The sequence below is a fragment of the Podospora pseudoanserina genome, chromosome 1, assembly GCF_035222485.1.
Source record: "Podospora pseudoanserina strain CBS 124.78 chromosome 1, whole genome shotgun sequence".
Taxonomy (NCBI): Eukaryota; Fungi; Ascomycota; class Sordariomycetes; order Sordariales; family Podosporaceae; genus Podospora; species Podospora pseudoanserina.
In genome coordinates, this window is record NC_085920.1 from 137,607 (window position 1) to 158,327 (window position 20,721).

The 20,721-nt window shown below is 52.6% G+C and overlaps 8 protein-coding genes across 8 annotated transcripts; 3 read left to right on the forward strand and 5 right to left on the reverse strand.

Moving 5' to 3' along the window:
• Window positions 1-23: 23 nt before the first annotated feature.
• On the reverse strand, window positions 24-1,024 carry QC764_100548 (uncharacterized protein). Its single transcript, XM_062941274.1, has 2 exons — window positions 487-1,024; window positions 24-428 (listed from the first exon to the last, which is right to left on the reverse strand). Exons 1-2 carry the CDS (start codon window positions 885-887, stop codon window positions 317-319), a joined length of 513 nt encoding a protein of 170 aa, XP_062804086.1. The 5' UTR covers window positions 888-1,024; the 3' UTR covers window positions 24-316.
• Window positions 1,025-3,934: 2,910 nt separating this feature from the next.
• On the reverse strand, window positions 3,935-4,862 carry QC764_100543 (uncharacterized protein; the record flags this gene model as incomplete). The annotated part of the gene is made up of 3 exons (XM_062941273.1): window positions 3,935-4,465; window positions 4,521-4,704; window positions 4,767-4,862. 3 exons carry the CDS (start codon window positions 4,860-4,862, stop codon window positions 4,074-4,076), a joined length of 672 nt encoding a protein of 223 aa, XP_062804087.1. The 3' UTR covers window positions 3,935-4,073.
• Window positions 4,863-5,261: 399 nt separating this feature from the next.
• QC764_100530 (uncharacterized protein) lies at window positions 5,262-7,553 on the reverse strand (the record flags this gene model as incomplete). The annotated part of the gene is made up of 2 exons (XM_062941271.1): window positions 6,014-7,553; window positions 5,262-5,956 (listed from the first exon to the last, which is right to left on the reverse strand). The coding sequence occupies exons 1-2, from the start codon at window positions 6,288-6,290 to the stop codon at window positions 5,262-5,264; spliced, it is 972 nt and encodes a 323-aa protein (XP_062804088.1). The 5' UTR covers window positions 6,291-7,553.
• QC764_100520 (uncharacterized protein) lies at window positions 6,801-7,574 on the forward strand (the record flags this gene model as incomplete). The annotated part of the gene is made up of 1 exon (XM_062941270.1): window positions 6,801-7,574. One exon carries the CDS (start codon window positions 6,801-6,803, stop codon window positions 7,572-7,574), a length of 774 nt encoding a protein of 257 aa, XP_062804089.1.
• Window positions 7,575-7,792: 218 nt separating this feature from the next.
• Window positions 7,793-11,989, forward strand: QC764_0000630 (uncharacterized protein; the record flags this gene model as incomplete). Its single annotated transcript, XM_062939682.1, has 1 exon — window positions 7,793-11,989. One exon carries the CDS (start codon window positions 7,793-7,795, stop codon window positions 11,987-11,989), a length of 4,197 nt encoding a protein of 1,398 aa, XP_062804090.1.
• Window positions 11,990-13,201: 1,212 nt separating this feature from the next.
• On the forward strand, window positions 13,202-14,436 carry QC764_100500 (uncharacterized protein; the record flags this gene model as incomplete). The annotated part of the gene is made up of 2 exons (XM_062941269.1): window positions 13,202-13,886; window positions 13,948-14,436. 2 exons carry the CDS (start codon window positions 13,202-13,204, stop codon window positions 14,298-14,300), a joined length of 1,038 nt encoding a protein of 345 aa, XP_062804091.1. The 3' UTR covers window positions 14,301-14,436.
• Window positions 14,437-14,631: 195 nt separating this feature from the next.
• QC764_0000650 (uncharacterized protein) lies at window positions 14,632-15,879 on the reverse strand (the record flags this gene model as incomplete). The annotated part of the gene is made up of 3 exons (XM_062939683.1): window positions 14,632-14,905; window positions 15,033-15,750; window positions 15,804-15,879. 3 exons carry the CDS (start codon window positions 15,877-15,879, stop codon window positions 14,632-14,634), a joined length of 1,068 nt encoding a protein of 355 aa, XP_062804092.1.
• Window positions 15,880-19,068: 3,189 nt separating this feature from the next.
• On the reverse strand, window positions 19,069-20,215 carry QC764_100480 (uncharacterized protein; the record flags this gene model as incomplete). The annotated part of the gene is made up of 4 exons (XM_062941268.1): window positions 19,069-19,625; window positions 19,692-19,781; window positions 19,823-20,109; window positions 20,208-20,215. The coding sequence occupies 4 exons, from the start codon at window positions 20,213-20,215 to the stop codon at window positions 19,069-19,071; spliced, it is 942 nt and encodes a 313-aa protein (XP_062804093.1).
• Between the last annotated feature and the right edge of the window lie 506 nt (window positions 20,216-20,721).

Here is a 20,721-nt window from a genome sequence, read left to right on the forward strand (position 1 = left end):
AAGGGATGATCTGACCACTCTCTGATTTTATACAATCTTCGTGGCGGTCGAGGTTAGGAACGTCGTTGATTTTAGCGTTTCGTTCTAAACTCTGCCAAGTTCTCTCTAGAACATAATGAGAACCCCTGACCACTGCGTGAGATTGTGGCGGCTTGGCCGTGGTGGCTGCCTCCGACTGCGCCAACCAGCTGAACAGTCTTTCTTCTACACCACGGACAGTCCGTTCTAGAAAACCAAACACAGCCCCATCAATATCGCAGAAGCATCAGATAAGCATGTTGTTGTCCCACACGCACTGGTATCCCAGATCAGGAAATCAGTTCGGACTCAGGTCATCAATCACTGCCCTCGAAGCAGCGCTTGCCGCTTCAAAAATTGTTCGCCCGTCCTCAGACTCCAACTTGACTTTTTGCTCCTGTTTGTCATTCCTGACCATGGCTGTTAGCGTCTCCTACATAGTCGTGATGGGCTTATTGCCAAGCTCACATGGTCAAGAGTTGCGTGCCAAACACAAACAGCCGCGATAAGGAGCTCAAGAACTCAATCGCGCTTCCGTCTCCCTCTTTATCGGATTTCAACCCCGCAAACACCCGCTGAGCTTCAGCCACGGCCTTGTCCAGCTCAATCCCTAGTTGCGGCAAGACGACGTCGGCTCCTTGAGCGCAGACTGCGAGTTGAGTCGCATGCTCCCGGAAGATGGCAAGTCTCGCGGCGAAAGCCCTGGCTGGCGATAACTTCACCGGCAAGCCCTTTCCTATCTGGTTGTCTGGGTCTTCGCTGTGTTCTGTCCCGGCGAGCGAGATTGTGGCAAGGGCGGCGGTTGCGGCATCAGACAAGGCCGTGCACTTGGCTTCGAGGGAGGTTTTGTCAAAAGTAGCGTCAGCCATTAGGAAAAGGGGATATGATGTCTTGGCTTAATCCAAAAAGCAGGTGGGACTAATCGAAGCTGATGGTTTAAGTGTGAGTGGTGATTACCGGCATGAATCCGGTGCTGTAATTAGAGACTGACTCGGCTTTTATCCAAGTGCGGGGTTTAAAAAGGCCAGTCATATCCGACACAAGAAAGATGGTAGGTGGCGAAAACGGGGCATATCACCTACACGGAATGCCACGTTCCTGTCGCGAAACAAGCACGGTCCCAAAGCAGGACAGTGTTCTGTGAATAATTCCAAACTTTCCGCGACACCCACTGTATTCTGAGACCTAAGTTAATCCTGACGCTGACTGACTGGGCACCTGCTTGTCATCTCGTATCACCATTGCGAGCAATTGGCAGGCCTTGGTCTTGCTCATAGGGAGACACTCACTCATGGGCCGGCCATCTTTGGGCAAAAACATGTCCCATCCCCAAACCTCGATGTTGTCTGGATCGATAACCTGAGTTGGACAACTTCCATCGAGCAAGATAGGATACTTGGTAGCTCTCACAAAGGCGATGTCATACCAGATTGCATTCTCCGTTCGTCGCGCTGCTAGGCTTGGTAGCCCCCAAACCGGGAGGGTTGCCGGACGCCACCCACCAGCACAGTCCACAGACCTCCAGGTATCAAGTAGCGCACCCTTCGCACTCGCTCTGGCCCTTTTGTGGTGCTATGAAGGTTGGACAGACCCTGCGCAGACATGGGCCGAGGGTTTCTGGATATTGTCTCCTGGGACGGTAGGTGTTTGGCGCAGACAAGATTCATTTTCACCTCCTCAGCCAACTGGTCGTTTCGCATTTCAGGAGTGTGAGATGTCTCGAAATAGTAACGCAGGCTGGCCCTGAGCACATCAGGGGGAGTGAACATGTCAGCTAAAATATGGCATCGGACAGACCGTGACTGGTTTCCTGGATTACGGGAAAATCGTGGCTTGTTTCCTTCGTTGTGGTCTATTTCATCGGGGTCCGTTAACTCATGCAGGATCAGCTGCAACAGCTGCAAAACAGGAAAGCTTTTCAGATTCGGGAGTCGGCTGAGGGCCAAGTCGCCGAGCCAAGGTTGGCGTCGTACGGCATGAGAGTAGGTGCTGGCAAGGAAATGTCTGTCTGTACGTATTTGTCGACCTGTGCAAAATACGCATAAACTTCGCCAACTGGCCCGTCAGATTCCCTATTGGGGTCTTCGAAGATATGTAAATGCTCCAGATCTTTCATGGAGTTGATGATAGACCCGAACTCGTCAAGCAGCTCCTCACAGCCACTCCAGTTGATACAGACAGCCAGCTCAACGGTTGCTTGAAGGTCTAGTGGCGAAGAAGAGGAACGATAACAGCCAGCGGCAATGGTCCGAACGGAAGCCAGTCAATTTGATCCATTCCAGCAAAGGCGTGCCGAAGCAGTTGTCTCGCTGCGCCTTGCCTTTGTCCGAGACGATGCTTGGTTGAACCTTCGTATAGAGTTGTTCGGAGGAAAGATTGGGACATGAAAATTTCCATCATATCTTCAAGAAGGTCGGCATGGTCTGAGTGATCATCGTCTAATATTCCCCTCACTAGGACTCTCGTGGCTTGCTGCAGTAAGGAAGCTGGACTAGTTCCTGGCTCAGGCTTCTTCTCGACATTCTCGTTTGCGGTAGCTCTCTTGTTCCAAGGGCCCCCTGGCCACAGATCTGAATATGCAAAACCATGTTAGTACAGAACCGAATGCTAAGACAAAGTTCAAAAAGACCGCTCACTTTCCAAAGCATCACCATCGAGCCGCTGGCCGTCCTGCATTTGACCCCAAGGTGAGCTGACGTGAGCTGTGCGAGACTCCCGGTAATCGTAAACACCCAGGGGTACCATCAGATCGATAAAGCTTGCTCTGTCAGGACGTACTGCAAAGAAGCAATGCGTGATCTTTGACAGATCCGTTATATCTAAAATTAGATGGCCTTGGGTCCTGCCACCGTCGCTTGGTTTGAATCTTTGGTTGATTCCCAGATCAGGAATCAAAAGGCGAATGGAGATTCTTGGAAATACAGAAACGATCTCATTCACAATAGCTGTATAGAGACAGTGGGCGATGAAGGGTAAGCGAACCGCTGGATCGGTTTCATGGGTTCCAGCCGCAATTGGGTCTCCAGGCGGGCGGTATCGATAGTAAACGCTAGCAAGGACAAGCTCGCCGCTCAGTGCTTTCCTGTCGGCACTTTGAGAGAATGCCTCTTGGAGAGGCTCGTAGCTTGACCTGGGCCAAAATCCATGCGCCGAGGATGCTGGATAGATTTTGGCTATGGCAAGGGAGCGATACCGCCCCGCAACACGGGCAATGACTGTTGTTCGCATTTTGAGTTGATATTGCTGATCGTCATTCTTGAGATCGGAGGGGCCGCCGACTATCGGATGATGTCATATAAGGTTGGTGGGCAGGCGGATGGCAATGGAAACCCTCAGGCTTTGGGTGTGTTGACGGAGTGGGGGTGACGGAGGAGATGAGGCCCATAAAAGGTCGCGACCACGTTGAGTGTGCTACAAGAGCATTGTGACATGGAAAAAAGAATTCCTGCACCTAGTGTCTTTGTATTTAGTGAAGCCTTCGTATCACCGATGGCTCCCGATTGCTGATAATTCCGTTCTTTGCCTAGCTGCTCGACAAACCCGTCTATACGTATCTTGCCTTATATTTCCTCAAGTCAGCACAAGTTTCTGGATCCTGATCCTGACGCCCGAGATAATAGGGAAGGGATCTCAAACGACTATTACGTAGGTCCTAATTAGTGAACTGCTGTGGATAGTCCCAGTAGGCTTAGACTTAGAGGGTACCTACCTAATCATCCATCAAGCTACAATCGGAAAATAATGCGGGAGTGTTTGGGGCGATTGCCTGACCAGGCCATAAAGTCAAGGTTCATATGCGCGAAGCGGCCGGAGTTTACGCGAGAGAGATGTGTGGAATTGGTCTAATCTGACTCCTAAATCTTCAAGTTCCTGGTGGTAAGACATAATGCCACGGTACCCTGTTGGCATTTTCCCAACCCAAGATATAACACAAACCTTCCCGAACGCCAAAACTCCATGTTGGATAACAGAGAATCATGGAATGTTCTTGGTTGTAATCCCCCGCGGTCTGTTATTTCTCCAACAAAAGAAGCTCTGTCCCTGGTTAACCCCATCTAGAGGAGGAATCCCGCAAGTCCGCCAACAAGACCCAGGCTCAGGCCAGCAGTGATAACGGCACCGGCCGCACTCTGGGACGAGCTTGTGACAGTCCCAGTCGCGGTGCCCACCGGAGTCCCAGAGACCTCAGTGACGGTGGCACTTGGCTCCTGTTGCTTTCCCTCCATGGAGGCAGAAGTGGAAGCTAACGATGCCAACAAGGTCGACAGCGACGCCAGAGACGAAGTGACAGGATTGAACTTGCCCGTGACAACACCGGATGACGACGGCGGAGTCGGAGTGACGGTGCCGATCAAGGCGGTGCTGGTCTCGAGGATCCTGCCCGAGCTGGTGAAGATGACCTCGACGCCCTCGAGAGTCTTGCTTGCAGTGGTAGCAACGGGGCGGGCTGTATAAACCATGGTCAGCCAATTCTCCAGGGTTAGAGATTAAAAAAGACATACCTCTGCCGCAAATATTTTTGCCCTCAGAGATAACCCACTCGGCCTGTTCGATGTTTTCGCAGGACTCAACTGCACAATCATGGATGCCATAGTTGAAATCGGGTTTGGAGCACAGGCAGTAAATGTCGTCGGGCTGTTGGCAACCGAGGTGCATGTGGAGCGCTAGCATGTTGCTGATGCACGACTGCTTGGTATGTTAGCAACATCACCGTTCACAGAAGCACGCAGCAGGTAATTGTCACTGACGGCACAGTTTGGAAGGCTAAACTTGGGTAGCTGCTGGGCAGAAGCGAGGCCGGCCAGGGCGGCAACGACCAAAGTGGAAGCAGTCGTAGTCTTCATCGTCTCTGCTGTAGCTGGTGATGTTTGCTTTAGATCGAAGGCGCAATAGATTTTTGTTGGGTGAACGGTGACTGTCTTGGTTGGTTGGTTCAGGTTGACGGATCATGCAACAGAGAAGTTTTTAGAAAGATGGAGCAGAAGCCCGAGGGCTTTTTGCCCTGGGCTGAAATCTTGATAAGCGTCAAACACCAAGAAGCTTTGGGAGGCACACATCTGAGAAAGAAATGACGAGTCGCCGTACAATTTGGTTGAAAGTTTGATGATCGCACCAGAAAATGCCCCAGCATGCATGTAAATGCAAAAGAAGAGATGCCTGGCTATTCAAAATAGACCAGTAGATGACCAACTGAGAGCCCAGATTCGCCCTACTTGGGTGCACAAAATGTCCAACTGGGCCCCTCACGAAGCAAGCCACAAGCCACCAGCGAGGGCACCTCCGGCCACAGCCCACAAGCTTATGGCCTTCCTCCCCACCGCAACGCCTCTCATCCTTTGAACCAGCTTCTCCCCAAGTGGCTGGATACTCCTTTCGAAGGAATCGTAATCTTTGGCAGCCCAATCAGCCCCATCCTTGCCAGGCACTGCATCTTCGCCCGTAAACGCCACATACAGCACATCCATTCCGTCATAGCCGCTGTCACCTGTCATATTCTTTCCCCAACAGGCGGTGGCAAGCGCTATGCTTACCTCGCCTACCATGGGATTGTCGCCGTCATCTCCATTTGTGTCGCCCCAGATGCCATACACCAGCTTGTTGCCTGGGCACACAACAGCCATGACAGACAATGGTCTCACGCCGTAGTCTGTTGGGTCAAACGTCCGCCAACCAGGTTTGCTACCGCTATTTCCAAAGACGACATACGGGTGTACATAAGTGTTAAGGTCAGATATGCCAACTTTGAAGGACTGGATGAGGTCTCGGAAAGCCGTCGCGTCTTGGTAGTCCGGACTTCTTCCTAACGAGCACCTTCCGTCGTCTTGACTACCACTTTGCACGCCGTCGCAGTCGACATCCATGTTGGAAAGGGTTCCATTGCCGCCGGAGAGGTAGATGATGGAGGGTCGATGGGGGTCATTGGTGCAGTATGAGGTGGCTTTGCAGATGTCAGCATGATGCTAAGGATGACAGTCTTCATCGGACATGAACGTACTGTTTGTGCCATCATCAATGCTGTAAAAGCCCCCGGCCAAGCTATGTTGGCACGACGCGACCCTGTCCTTCAGCCCTTGGTAAAAGTCGTTCAAGTTCTGGGGGACAGCATTGGCAAGGAAGGAGCTGTCGCCAGATGTTGGAGTCGCGGCGAGAAACAATAATAGTGTGCCAAATGTTCTCCTGCAGAATTGAAGAGTGGGATATCGCATCGGATTCGCCGTGGACATGATCGCGGCTGGAAGTTGGAGTCCAGCACTACCTTGTGGAAATTGCATAAAAATCCAAAAACATTACCTGGCTATTCTCTACCGCGTCTTTGCGCAAATGAAATGGAATAGAAAACAGGGCGTCATCGTGCTTTTCTCTTGCGCGACCTCAAATCTCATGACAGGTCGTGAGAGGAGGCGCAGCTCCCTGCATTCACGGTCCACTCAGCGGACAGGCCCGAGCCGGAAATCGCGGTCGGATTTAAGCTTCAGCTGGTGCTTCTTCGGACAGCAACCGCAATGGCCCAATCGGAAAAGAGGTCGCCGAGGTGAGACAACCTCACAGACATCGTATTGCGCATTTTGACCTCCAAAAAGAAACACCACGAGTGCCCTTCACAATCAGCCAACCAGTCTCGGGGAGACACACGCCTGACGGAGCGACCGCAGAATTGAAAGTTGCGCTTCTGAAGGCGCCGGAATGATTTGTGTAAGATTTCGACGCGCTGATCGGCTTGAAACATTAAACTGACCATGTTATCTCTCTCAGTGTCTTTGAGATGGCGTCGGATTGTCGTGATGTTCGGTGGCGCTGTTTTTCCGGCTGGAGGCCCCGCAAGATGTCCACTCCAGTGTTTCCGTCACCTATCGCCTAGAGAATCGCGCTATCTGGTAACAGCAACCCTTCGGCTTCCGACTCTTTGTTCATTGATATCTCCGCACAACAAGATGAGCAGCCTATTGCAAATCATAGACCTGCACGACCCTGTCGAGTTCGACGAGCTTCTTCATCAACGAGATCTCTGTGGCTGGGACAAGATGGCATCGGATATCGAGGCTTGGCGAACAGCCATGGATGCCGGAACCAGAGCAATGTTCTGGATTGTCCCGCCGTCTCTTGCCCATCTCCCCCTTCCAGACCGGTGCGCAGGACATATTGCTTTGGTCAGCGAGATGAGCCCCCCTAATGAGGAGCTCGCCCGACCGGACAAGTCTATCCTTTATCTCTCGTCACTCTTCATCCGACCCGAGCACCGCGGAGGGCTTGGCCGAAAAGCGGTTCAGGCGCTTGAATCTTGGGCAAAAGTGCCCCCCTACGGCTCACCTCACTGCGAAGCAATAACCCTGACTGCTTTGGACCGACGATACACTGAGGATGACTCGGAAGAATGGGGTGGCGTGTGGGCCAGATTTGGTCAACAAGCACCAAAGAAAGGAAGCAGCACTGAAGATTGGTATGCCAGGATGGGCTATGTGAAGTGGAAGAGCCAGCCTATGTTCGACGAGCAGTTCCTCGATGGCACCAAGATCAAGTTGGTTGCTGCTTTTCTGCGAAAGACTTTGAGGGAATAAACAGAAGTTGGATATTTCCGACTGCAATCTTTTTTCAGTCATGACGGCTCGACGTGCGTTCAAATCAATTGGCTTATCCAGCTTATCCACCGCTATCCAGGCAGCGACTCCACTACCAGTGATACGCAGGGTGAATGGCGGGCTCAGCATCAATACGTCTCTGTGGTCTCCCACCTGCAACAAACCAACAGAAAGGAAGACTTGGGCCACCTCACGACATGACAGACATCACCATGGATACCAGTGGCATTGAAGTCGATATGGTCCTCATCAACCCAGGAGACAAGAGCGCCGAGCGGGGTGACCTCCAGACCTCTTTCCTCAACTGGCTACAAGACGACAACCCCAGAGCCAGTTTGATCAACCATAGTGGACATCGAAGACTTCTTATGGAGTCTCTAGGACATACGACGCGCCCGCTTCATGTATTAGAAGTTGCAGACCTCCTTCGGTTCTTACAGGCGAAAACCGACAACATGAGCGAGGGATCTGCCAAGGAGTATCTGCGGTCAGAATTTGGATCCAATCTCAAGATCTTGCTCAACAATACCGTTGTCATCAATCAGTCCTTGGACACGAAATTCTCTTCAGAAATCTCCCATGAGATACTGGCCATCATCTGTACCCGCTATCTATTGCATTCAGGCTGGGCAGACCATCACAACATCCGATCCCCAGCCCAGGACGGGTGCGCGGATGAGAATAGCGAAGAGGAAGAGGAAGCGTGCGACACGAGAGTGACGAGTGAAGAGTTTGCTCCTCTTCGCCTTCAGTTCCCATTCATTGCCTATGCAGCGCGGCACTGGATGGTTCACGTGGCCAAGACATGTCATTCTCATGACAGCTTGCCCCTGCTTTTGGTATCTGTCCTAGACGAGTTTCTCTTGGAAAATCCCACGCCCTTCAGCGCCTGGATCGACATTGAATGGCGGCCATATGAAATGGGCGATTGGGTCACCACCGGCCACGGTGTCACCGCCCTTCATGTCGCGGCTCGCTATGGATGGAGACAGTACCTGGCTGCCCTGGTTGAGCGCTCCGCCACCAACGCAGAGCTGGATATTGACGGGGTTGACTTCAGCTCAAAGCAAACCCCGCTGTTTTTTGCGGCCAAGTATGGACACGCCGATTGTGTCAAATTACTGGCTGATGCCGGTGCCAGCCTTGAAATCAAGAATTGCAGCAAAGTCAATGTCTTGCGCCAAGCAATTGTTCGCAACCACGTTGCCGTGGTCAAAGTCCTGCTAGATTTGGGCCTGGATCCTATGCGGGAAGAGGGCAGCCGAGCCGGTAGCCCGGCGCTGAGATTGGCCTGCGAAAATGGGCAACTTGAGATTGTTGAAGCATGTTTACCATGGCTAAAAGATCCTGAGGATGCCTACCGGGCCCTTGACTGGGCATTGACAAGGCGCGGCAACGTCTGTGTGGTGCAACGGCTTCTCCAGCATCCTGGTATCGACGTCAACAAAATCATTCGAGGCAATACGCTGCTCATCAAGGCATGCTGGTTTCATGATGTGGACTGTATGCAAATGTTGCTTTGCGCTGGAGCAGATGTCAACATCCTTGGATGTGGGGGTGACTTTGAGGACAATGGCACAAATCCGAATACAGAAAGACATCCCCTGTCGCAATGGGTACAATGGGGGGATGCTGATGTCGCGGCCTTGGAAGTCTACTGCTGCAGGCAGCCAGATCGCCGTCCAGAGAAGCTGGATTCTAAAGCTCAACTGGAGCTCAAACAGGGCCTTAACTTGCTCATTGGAGCTGGAGCCGACCTCCACCGCCGCAACAAGAGAGGTTTTGCCCCTATCGACATTGCAGCAAACCACCCGACCGCGCTACGACTTCTGATCGAAGCAGGCGCTGATTTCCATCACGAGAGTTCGGATGGAAGTACGTTGCTGCACGTACCCAGAACCGGGGAGGACAGCTGGGAGCTTACCAAATTCCTTGTTGGGAAAGGCTTGAGCGTTGACAAGCCAAGATCAGACGGGCAAACACCATTTCATCTTTACATGAAAGAATATCTGAAAAGATACAGCTGTGACCATGCAGCTGGATATCGGGATGTTGTCCGGTTTGTAGAGGAGCTAGGCCCTGACTGTTCGGTAGTTGATGCTGAAGGAAATGGAATTCTGCACATTCTCTTCATGTCTAACGCAACAATTTCCAGAAAGCTTTCCGACTGGAATGAAGATCTCAAAAGAATTTTCGAAAGGCTCATTGCTCACGGTGCGCCGGTCCTCGAAAAGAATTACGCTGGAGAATCGTTGATCCATCTGGTGTCGGCCGAGAACATCGAAGCGATCCGATTTCTGATTGAAAAGGGTGTCGATCTCGAGACTCAAGATTACGAGGGCAAAACACTGTACATGCAAGCTGTGACTCAGGTATACGATACCAAAACCCTGGATCGGCTTCAAGCGATGGGCGCCATGGTGAAGACGCGGGATTTCAAGGGCCGCACAGTCCTACACGAGGCGATCAAGGGCCACCGAACCGGCAAACTTGACATGATGGCGAAACGGCAACCGCTCGCCTACCTTGTCGAAGATCTTCAACTGGACCCCAGCGTCACTGACAATGAGGGCAATAGCCTTCTCCATGAGCTTGCGAGTTGCGACACAGATCAGTACAATCTTTACGGGGCATTGCTTGAATATGGGGTGGACAATGATGCGCGCAACAAGGCCGGTCAGACCCCATTACATATCGTCTGTCAAAGGTGGGATGACGACCACCTGAACTTTAGGGCGTGGGGTGGATTTGAGCAGCAATTACTCTCCAGATCTCTCAAACACTGCAAACACCAAGTCAATGCTGCGGACAACCATGGAGTCAGACCCATCCACTTGGCGGCCGACAAGTCGGAATTTTTGGTCCAGCAACTTTTGGCCCTGGGAGCGACGATCTTGGTAAGGACACATGACTGGATGACACCTTTACATATAGCCGCCAAAGAACACCAAAGTAATGTTGTTGCGATGCTGCTTACTGCCGCTACAACCAGCAACTATGGGAATCCAAAAGAGTTTCTTGAAACCAAGGGCAAACCTAAAACGTATACCGTCGGCAGTAGATGGACGGGACGACGAACTGGAAAGGAGCTAGGGCATAATGCTCTTTATTATGGTGTGCAGTCTGGACGCCCAGAGACCGTTTCGCTTCTTTTGGGGGCTGGCGCCGAGGTGAAGTGGCAATCCGCCAAACTTTTGCAGGCCTGCGCCAACTTTGAAGAAGAAAACCGCAAGCTACCCCCACACCGCAGGTCTGGCACCAGGTTGAACGAGATTTTGGACATGCTTGTCACTTCAGGACTTGACCTCTCAGCACGCGCCAGCAGGAACATGAACTCAATCACGCCACCGCTGCAGTTTGATCTAGCTGTTCACCGAGCGCTGGACGCCGGGTTCGATCACACTGTTTCGTGTCTCTTGCAACATCAGCAGCCATCGTCACAATCGTCAGTCTCTTTGGTGTTTGCGCGGAAGTGGTTTGAGAGGCGGAAGGAATCTGGAGCCTCCGTCTTTCGAGAGACGAGCAACTTGTTGAGCACGGCAGCGGGAGACGCTCAAGCCATCCACGCCCTGGTCCAAAAGCTTCTCCTGGCGCGCGAGTTCGAGGTGGTTGAGTACATCTGCACCGTTCCACAGCAGGGCGCAGATGACCCATTGGTTGCAATCGACGACAAGGGGAAAACAATTTTGCACCTACTGGTAAACAACGGATATGCATCCTTGCTCGAGCGCATCTCGAGAGCAAGGGAGCAGCATGACAATCCACTAGAAAGTCTGCAAGCTCTTGTGAGTCGACAGGAAAAGGAAGGCGCCATTTTCCCGCTGGTCCTCGCTGCTTGTCACCGGACGCTTCCCAATATGGCCGTCCTCCGTGTATTGGTCGAGGTGGTGAAAGTGTCAATCAACGATCCCCAGCGGTTTAGGGAACATGTACGTCCGTATTTCAGGCCTGAGTGGCGTTATCATCAGGGATATACGCCGCTTCATGGTGTGACAGGTCGAACACCATGGTGGCATTTGCACCAAGCTTTGCCATACTTGCTTTCGCAGAAACCCGACCTTGAGGTTTGTGCTCAGTATGGAGGAACGCCTCTTCACTTGGCACTTTCGCAAGCGGACCGTGATGGCAGTGCGGTTCGATTACTTCTAGAAGCAGGTGCCGATCCTAACGTTGTGAAATGGGGAGGGCGAAGCTGCTTTGCCGTTGCTATGCAAGCTGGCAAGACCGAGCTTGGGCGCCTGCTGTTGGCACATGGAGCCAAGGTCACCTCATCGGACTTGAAACATGCAGCAGAGGATGGCAAAACGGAGTTCTTCTCCGCTTGCGGATACAGTCTGAGTAGTGAGGAAGAGAAGGAGTTGGCAAGCCTTTTAACAAAGGTCTCCAAAAAGTAGCTAGTACAGACACAGAATGGGATGCCTCTCTGGCTTTCGACTTTGGACTTTATTCAGAGAGTTCCCTCACTTGTTTCATTATAGCAAAGCCCTTCAGCGCGCTGCCACAGCTTCAACAGGTCATTCATACTATGAGGGTATATCACTCGATGCGGAACCTGCGTACCTTCTCTCTGACAACCCGATCTTGTCATCGCAATCCGTCTGCCAAGTGACGGAGAAATTGTATACTGCTATTTTCTTTGCGGAATTGGCAGGCGGACTTCCGATTCTGTTGGACGCAGGTGATTTTGCGCACCATTTGGATGGGATGAGAACCTCGAATGCCATGACTACCTGAGGGAGACTAACGATGGCAAGCCAAGAACAAGACCATTACTCCAGGTCAGCTTCCTCTCACTAATACCTACATCACATGCTTCAGCTAACGACTTTACAGCTTACAATCCGTCTTGACAAGACGACACTGAGCTGGGTGGAATGGGCCTTGGGTCTGGTTAACACTGTCGTAACCACATTATCGTTCTGCGAAATGAGAGCATGATAGGCGCGCGTCGCGGCGTCAAGCTCGGTGCAATTCGACCTGTTTCTTAACGGTCCGAAACGCATCACAAGGCCCCTGATATCACCGGTATTTGTGCGTAGCCAAGATTCGGCACCGCCGTTAGGCCCGTGGGATCCGTTGGGCGGCTTGGAGCATCCCCATCACCTGCTGCAAGTCACGCAAGCGAGAGGTGGTGTCTTCCGGGGAATGTGGGTCTCTCTTCTTCTTCGTCAGAGTCTCGGAGGCAGCAGCAACTGCCGGGAGGTCGTTTGAGGAGTCTGGTTCCGATCCCCGTTGTCTCAGTTCGGCTCTTGGCTTGGTCGGTACCAAGTTGGGCAGCCATCTCGTCAACGTCTCCGCCCAGTGTGTCTCGCTTCCGATCGGGGGAAGGCTTGGCGTGGAGATGACATTCCAGTTTCGTGGTTCACGGAGGCAACTTTGATTTAAGTTTTTGAAAACTGGGCTGCAGCCCCTGAAAATATCAACGGGGAACAACGGATATCTTCCAGGAATCAACAGCCACCGCTAATAACAGTGGATCACGTACCGGGGATGCGCACCTATCCAAGCTCTTGTCCAAGACCATGAGAGATGGCAGTGCCTAGGATGAAGGGCAGAGAGCCTGACGATGAGAGCTGGGTGTGATTAGTGAAGCATGGCTAGATTTCATGGTATCACGACGTGTGCTGGACATAAGAGAAAGTATAAGATGCCAACCTTCCTCGCATCATGATGCCTCCTGGACGTGCCAGGCAGCCAGGAAAACAGCCCCATCGTTGCTTCCTCCGTCTCCAACCATCACCATGCATTTCAGCGTTGCTGGCATTGCCCTCTGGGCCCTTGCGGCCACACAGGGTGTCGAGGCTCACTACCGCTACAGCAAGCTCATCGTCAACGGCAGGGTGACCAACGACTGGGAGTACGTCCGCGAGAACAGCAACTTCATCATGCCCACCAAGCAGTTCCTCCAGCCCAGCGACGACTTCCGCTGCAACTCGGGCTCCTTCGCCAACGCGGGCAGGACCAAAGTCCACAAGGTCAACCCAGGCGACAGCATCGGGTTCCGCCTGTGGAACGGCGGCAAGATTCTCCACCCTGGACCCACCACCATCCACATGTCCCGGGCTCCCGGTGACGTGCGCCAGTACAGAGGCGACGGCGATTGGTTCAAGGTTCAGGAGACTCTGATCTGCAGAGCCCCCGGCCGCTACCTCGCCGACACCGACTGGTGCTCCTGGGATCAGCCCGACCAGACCTTCACCCTTCCTCGCGATACCCCTCCTGGCCAGTATCTCGTCCGCGTTGAGCACATCGCCCTGCACGGCGCCCAGAGCGGAGACACCGAGTTCTATTGTAAGCAACTTCCCTATCTTCTTTCTCCTACCATCTTCCATGTGCTAACACCGGTAAACAGTCACTTGCGCCCAAATCGAAGTCGGCGGCAACGGCAACGGCCGCCCCGGCCCCTTGGTCAAAATCCCCGGTCTGTACAACTCCAACGACCCGGCCCTCCGTTTCTGGATCTATGGCGTTCCATCCTACCCCTACACCCGCGTCGGGCAGCACGCCGTTTGGACTGGTGGCCAGTATGGCGGCGGCGGCGGCGGTGGCTCTCCCGCCCCTGCGCCCTCGCCCGCTCCCGGCAACGGCGGCGGCATCGTTCCTCTTTGGGGGCAATGTGGTGGAGAGGGCTACACTGGTCCTACCCGCTGTGCCGAGGGCACCTGCAAGGTTAGCAACCAGTGGTACTCTCAGTGCGTGAACTAGGCTCGAGACGAAACCGGGAGGAGTTTGCTGGGACGACGGCAGGACGCAGCCATTCGTTAGAACAGTCAATAGTAAATTACTCCCGCATCAGTACTATCTGCTTACCAACGTACTATTGTTTGTAGAGAACAACTGGACGCAGAAGATGCAAGCCTTGGGCCACTGTTCTACTTTTGTGACGTCATTAGCATTCAATTCAGGGGCTCGGGGTGGGGGGGGACAACAAAACCTCAGGTTCTTGCGTTTGAAGAAACCGGACAAGCACTCACAGCACAAAAGTCCGGACACGTAGTTTTCACGTGGATCAATTTCTTGATTATCTAGAGCCCGTTCAGACCTCTCTCTCCATCACCTGGGCGAAGAAGAGATGGCAAGTGTACTCAGATCCGCCTGTGCTCGACACAAACTCCATGTCTGAAAGCCCATCGGTCCAGGACGCAATGCGACCAATGGGGCGGCACTCAGTCCCCCCAGCATTGATCTGCTTTTCCAGGCAGTTCTGTCCCTCGGTGTCGGGAAACCAGACGATGCTGAACACGCAGACTGTCTTTCCGTCCTCCAGGATGGTGACAAAAGCCTCTACGGCTCTGGGACGACTTGGGATGCTGATCTGGGCGTTAACACACGCCACACGTTGTGATCCCGACGGCTTGACACAGTTGGCGTCGCCGCAATAGTGCGTAACATGACAACTGATGAATATGTGCTGGGTCTCGGTCGAAAAAGACAAACGTACTGGTTACCTCTACAATAACAGTCTCCGAAACCATCGTGGAAATTATCGTCTCCACCGAGAGAGTAGACGTATTGGTTACCGAGGTGGCTTGAGTCTCCCTGACTGTCGTGGTTCCCGTGAGTGTATTGAAGGTGTGAGAAGGATTCTTGGGACCATAGCGGTCGGGTGGCAAGGTGGTCGATGAGTTCGCCGTGGCGGTCGAGCCGCAATAGAAACCGGTGCAGAGGGAACCGCATCCTGGAGATTCCGCGGCGCAGGTGACATTTGCTGAGCCCGTCTGAAACGTAATGGTGTCGCTAAAGGCACCAGGTCCAGGCGTATTTGTCGGCAGGCCACCAGGAACGATCTCTACGCATGGACCGGCGGTGTATTGATCGCATCCAGCACCGAAAGGTGCCAGGTCTGCGAGACTTCCCTTTGGACAACGCGGGTGCATATCTGGATCGGTAAGGCAATTCTTTTCCTTATACTCTCCAGACAAGATAAACGGGACAGCAAATAGGTTGTTAAGGCCCCGGCCTTTCGGCTCATGCTTATTAGCGCCAAGCTTGGATTCGTCAAGGCCGTCCACACGGTTCCCAGGAAAGAGTGGCCGATGAATATACAGAAGGCACTTCTTGACGTTGGCAGGCTTCTTTAGCTCTTCATCCCAGCCGTTTTTGATACCAGGAAGCCCGCGCCAGTATGCCACAAGACCAGCAATCGTTGGCGCCGCTATGGAAAACATGTTAGCTGCTGCGCCTGTTCGTGCAATGTTGGATACTTACCGAACGAGTTTCCGCTCGACACGTAAACGCCGTCGTCCTCTTCCCCTGTAGTCATGACATCGCGGCCTGGGGCCATCACTAGATCCTCTCTGTACGGTGCAAATGGTGCGATCCGCCCGAGAGCAGCCCAGTCAGTCATGCATGCTGCAACAATATGATGCAAAGTGCAAAAACTTAGGCCATCTTTGCTGGAATGTTCGGTACACCAACACCCCGGCCTCCTTGGTGGTGAAGCCATTGGATTCAGTCAAGATTATTTTCGTAGATTTGGATCCTCTGCATAGAGTCTCTTGACTTGGTTATATACCCGAACCAGCTTTTCCACGGAGGTTTCCCAAATAATGTTCCTCCTCATATCCCTCGGACCACCATAGGGACTTAGAGCAATGTAATCTTGCGCCAGTTGCGCCAGTCCAAATCTCCAACCTATCGCCTTGGCTAACACTCCCGTACCGTGAAGACGATTTCTTCAGCCTTCACAGTCTTAAATCGTGAATCATCGCTCCAGACGAATGGATCGAGCTTTCGGGATCTCGGGCCGCTCCCAGCTATCGTCGGGGCCATTCTCTGTTACCAATTTCATTTCCACGTTACTGTCCGTTATATATTCTTGTGTTGAGATAACAACCTGGCCCTTGCCGAAAGAGTCATCAGCGCTGTAGTAAAGCTCTCCCCATTTTAAACCCCTCCCCCCCCGATGTCTCAGTGCACTTCTCCAGGGGGACTACTGCCATTTGTGAGCTCCCAAACGCTCGTACCACCAAATGTCCCCACTCGACGTCGTTGCAATCGTCTATGACTGGGAGAGCTTTTGTTGACGTCGATGCCCATGTTATCGAAAATATTACCCCCGCCACCCAAGATTCCAACGCTGTCCGAACCGTCCGAATCGTCGTAGTCGTCCGATTCATCGCTGTAATCGTCGTCTGTAGTGGAATCTTCACCCTGGTTGTATGCTTGCCGTCCTCTCCCATACACGCCCTCGATCTGCACGATCTCGTCCGTCACTTGAGTTCGCAAGACTTCCATGTGGCACTCTCTCATACGTTCCACAAAGATGACGAAGCTTCAATCACTGCGGTCACCGCCTACAAAACCTTTGGCTATGACTTCCTTGTAATTTTCATAGCTCGATTTGGCCAGGTGATCTGGCCCATATTCCCCGTTGGCTTTGAGCCAGGTAGTGATCTTGCCACTTCGTCATGGTTTCCGGGATGTTTTGGCCAAATCATGCAGTGATCATAGCCCGCTTCCGGTGGGTCACGGTCTGGGAGGTTGTCAAGCTGGTGGGTATCTTCGCCGTCAGGTGGAGCAGTCGCGTTATCGCTGATTCGACGCAGGAGTTCGGCGGCAGGCTGCGTTGCTAAAGGACAAGCAGATTCGTCACTCATGCTTGTGGTGTCCTGATCAACATCAGTGACCACGCAGGCCGTGATAGTGTTGCATTCCGTGGTTGCCGAAGATGTGATTGTGGTTGTTGAGCTGCTGATCACAGTTGTGGAGACGAAGGTCGAGGTGGCGCATATCTCGGCCTCTTTTGACTCGCAGTTCGTTGGATCCTCCTCAGGGGCCACAGGGTGACCATGTGGATCAGTGCTGCTCAGTTGTCGTCTGATTAGTACCTGGTACTGTGGGAAGGCAGGATGGGCCCACTTCTAGGTGGTTGAATTGGGGACTTTTGAAGCAAGACATAGCAGAGAAACACAGCCAACTTCACCCCCTCCATCTGACTACTTGATACTATACACCTTGTGACAAGAACCCACCTCACTGAACCACAATACCTATAAATTTCTCTCTTCTTGGGGCTTCGGTAGGACAAAGAACTTACGTGATTGGTGGTCACGGACCGGGTAACGGTGGGAAGTGGATTTCAATACCCGGGATGGGAGGCAACCGGATCGGTGGCGGGCCGATTATAACAAAAGGGCCGGCCGTGGGGAAATGCAGTCTCACCCACTCACAGTCAACGTTGAAGTGAGGCAAAGGAATACAAATCTTGGATAATTGTCAGTAAGATTGTAAGTGACTTTCAAGTGATGAGCACTCACGAAAAGAATTTTAAAGCCGTCACAATGACTCGTGTTGTCCTCATTCTCGTCTTCAGGCATCTTATCCAGTAGCTCAATGTATACTCCTGTAGAAAATTCAGTGAAAGTGGGAAGACCTGTCCCGACACCAGTGTAGTGTACAGCCAAAATCAAAGCTTGCTTCGGGGACGGGCAACCACTTGGCTGTGGTTGGTGGACAGTCCCAAGGAATGGTTATGGACTTCGCACCAGCCAGACAGTCAGTGGGAGCAGAAACCCAGACACTTTCCTGTTTTAGATATACTCGATTCACTGGGCATGGGTCAACGACCGGTGGGTAAAAGGTTTGCGGTGTCGGTAGCACAAGCGTGGTGGTTGCAAACTCGGGGGGTACTGGGGGCGTGGTAATCGGAATCGAGAATTGAGTGTTGAATGTGATGGCGCTGACGGTGGTTGTTGCATCAGACGGCTGTGGTGGAGTAAACGTATACATCAAGGAGTTGCTGGCCAAACCAGGGATGTCGGTGATGGTCATCGCGTAGGTTGGAGGAGCCGTGCCAACTGAGAAATCCCACCAACCAGTGAAGGTGACTGTATGGACAGTGGATGTGAAGATAGGGGGCACCGGCAGTGGAAAGCTGAGTTGACTGGTGAAGGTGATGAGGCTGACGGACGACGATGCATCAGATGGATTTGGTATAGCGAGGGTGTATACCGACGCAGTATTGGAGGCTCCAGGTGTGTCTGTGACAGTCATCGTATATGTTGGGGCGGCCGTGAAGAGTACCAAGAACCCGTAAATGTGACGGTGTGGACAGAGGGAACGGGGGGCAAGAGTTGGCTTTCTCGCCACTGAATGTAATCTGCGGCCATGGCGGAAGGGTGAGAGTCCGGGTTGTCACCGCGCCATCGGGTTTGGTGAGGACCACGGGAGCTGGTGGAATGTCAGTGCTGGGAATGATCCACAACGGAGCACCTTCACTCTCTTCACCCGTGTAATTGTAGTTGGCCATTGGAATGACGCTTGTGACGATAGAGGCCACAGCGACTGTCAAAGTCGTAGTTGTGGCGCTAAAGGTTCCGTTTTGCATTTGTCCAACCTCGACCTCGGTCGTGTACGGGTCGATGTAGATCGTGGTAGGGGCAGCAAGTGTGGTTGGTGGCATATCGAGGATACAAGGCGATGACGGGCACTACGAGGAAGGAAGAAACTGGTAGACTCTCGTATTGGGGTCTCAGACGAGTAAACAGTTTGCCATGCCATCACGCAAGGGCGCGGGTCGGGGACGGTCGTCAATAGATTGGCCCATGGAAGACCGGCCTTGATTGTGAATGTATTGCTTTCCACACTCCCGCAGGGTGAGCTCCTTGGTACCACTGGTGCCCTCAATGATGGGATCCTTTGTTCCGCTGAGCACCATAATGATACAGACGTTGGTGAAAATCGTATTGTCAAGAACCGCGTCCGCAGCACGGGGAGCAGCGAGGATTCCGATGGGCACGTTCTTGACAACCGAGTCAATGATGGACACTGAGCCGATACCCTGGTCGTTAAGGCCATCAATTCCGCTGATGTTAAAGCCAACGCTGCCGCCATCAATCTCGATCTTGTGCCAGTTGAAACCCCGATCCCACACAATGTCTACAGCAGTGCTACAGTTCTTGAACTGTAGGGATGTAGCCGTGTACTGCTGAGAACTCACTCGCCACCCGATAGCACCGCCCTCAGAGACGAGATCTGAAACAAACCCTCCCGAGCCGTTCTCGGTGAAGATGCCAATATGGGTAGAAGCTTTCCAAGATTGTCAGATGTCGGCACCTGGAAAAGAAGGTTTTGCAATGTACAGGCCTGACTAACCTGCCAGTGAATACCAGTTGGTGCCAGGGGCTATCCATTCTCGTCGGTAGCAGCGGGCATCGACTAGAGGTCGAAGACGAAATTGCGAATCTGTCGAAAGAATTGGTTTTGGGAAATGTACCAATTGATACCTGAGCCGGGGATATAGGGGTTGACATCCATGAGGGCAATTCCAGTAAAGGTCTCGCATCCCTTGATGATGGGCCGGTTATTGGGATCACCGACGAACTGTGTGAAGTAGTATTGGATGATAGGAGTGCAGATCTTGTAGGTACCGGGTGGAAAGTAAATCAGAGCTGGGCGAACGGTAGTGCTTCCGCAGTCCTCAAAACCTCGGTTACCATCCATGATGGCAGCATTGATTGCTTCCTTGGTGTTATTGGTCCCAGTGTTGTCGGGCCCGTAGTCCAGGACGTTTCTGTAAAGGACATAGTTATTCTCGGCCAATGGAGCCTATTGAATAATGAAGTTGGTATTTCATTTCACAGATTAGGATGGATAGCGCCAGAGACATACCTTTCCATGGGAGCCAACAGTGGAAAGCCAAAAGGTATTGTTGTCGTTCAGCAGTAACCAAAAGTATTGCCGGTAGCAGCCTTCTTCTCGGCCAACTTCTTCATGTAGCCTTCAAAGCTACCAGAGTCGGATCAGACCGGACCGCTATATTTGCCCGCAAGTCAATCACTGTTGGCCAACCAACTGTCTAGACATGTGGGTGGAGTCCCGGATCAACTTGCTTTTGCTGGGCGCAACACCCCGAGGGTTGTCCGTGTGTAATCCGGCGAGTGGGGAGGGGTTTGCTGGAATTCGGCCGGTAAGTTCTGAAGGCTGAAGCCGTGTGTTACATCTTTCCAGCCATCCCTGGACCTCCCCGCGGAGACAGTCGGGATAGTGACAGTGGTGAGTTGTGCCGCCAAGCCAACGATGAATCTCCTCATCGCGTTGATTGTGTCGTGTGTCTTACTGAAGGAGGCGACTTAGATGTGAGAATTGGTACTGAGAGTTGAGTCTCCCAATTCAGGTGTGGATG

Coding starts and splice junctions, on each gene's coding strand:
- QC764_100548 (XM_062941274.1), bottom strand. CDS start 887: ATGGCTGACGCTACTTTTGACAAAACCTCCCTCGAAGCCAAGTGCACG. Junction 429..486: donor GGCACGCAACTCTTGACCAT/GTGAGCTTGGCA, acceptor AGCCATGGTCAG/GAATGACAAACAGGAGCAAA.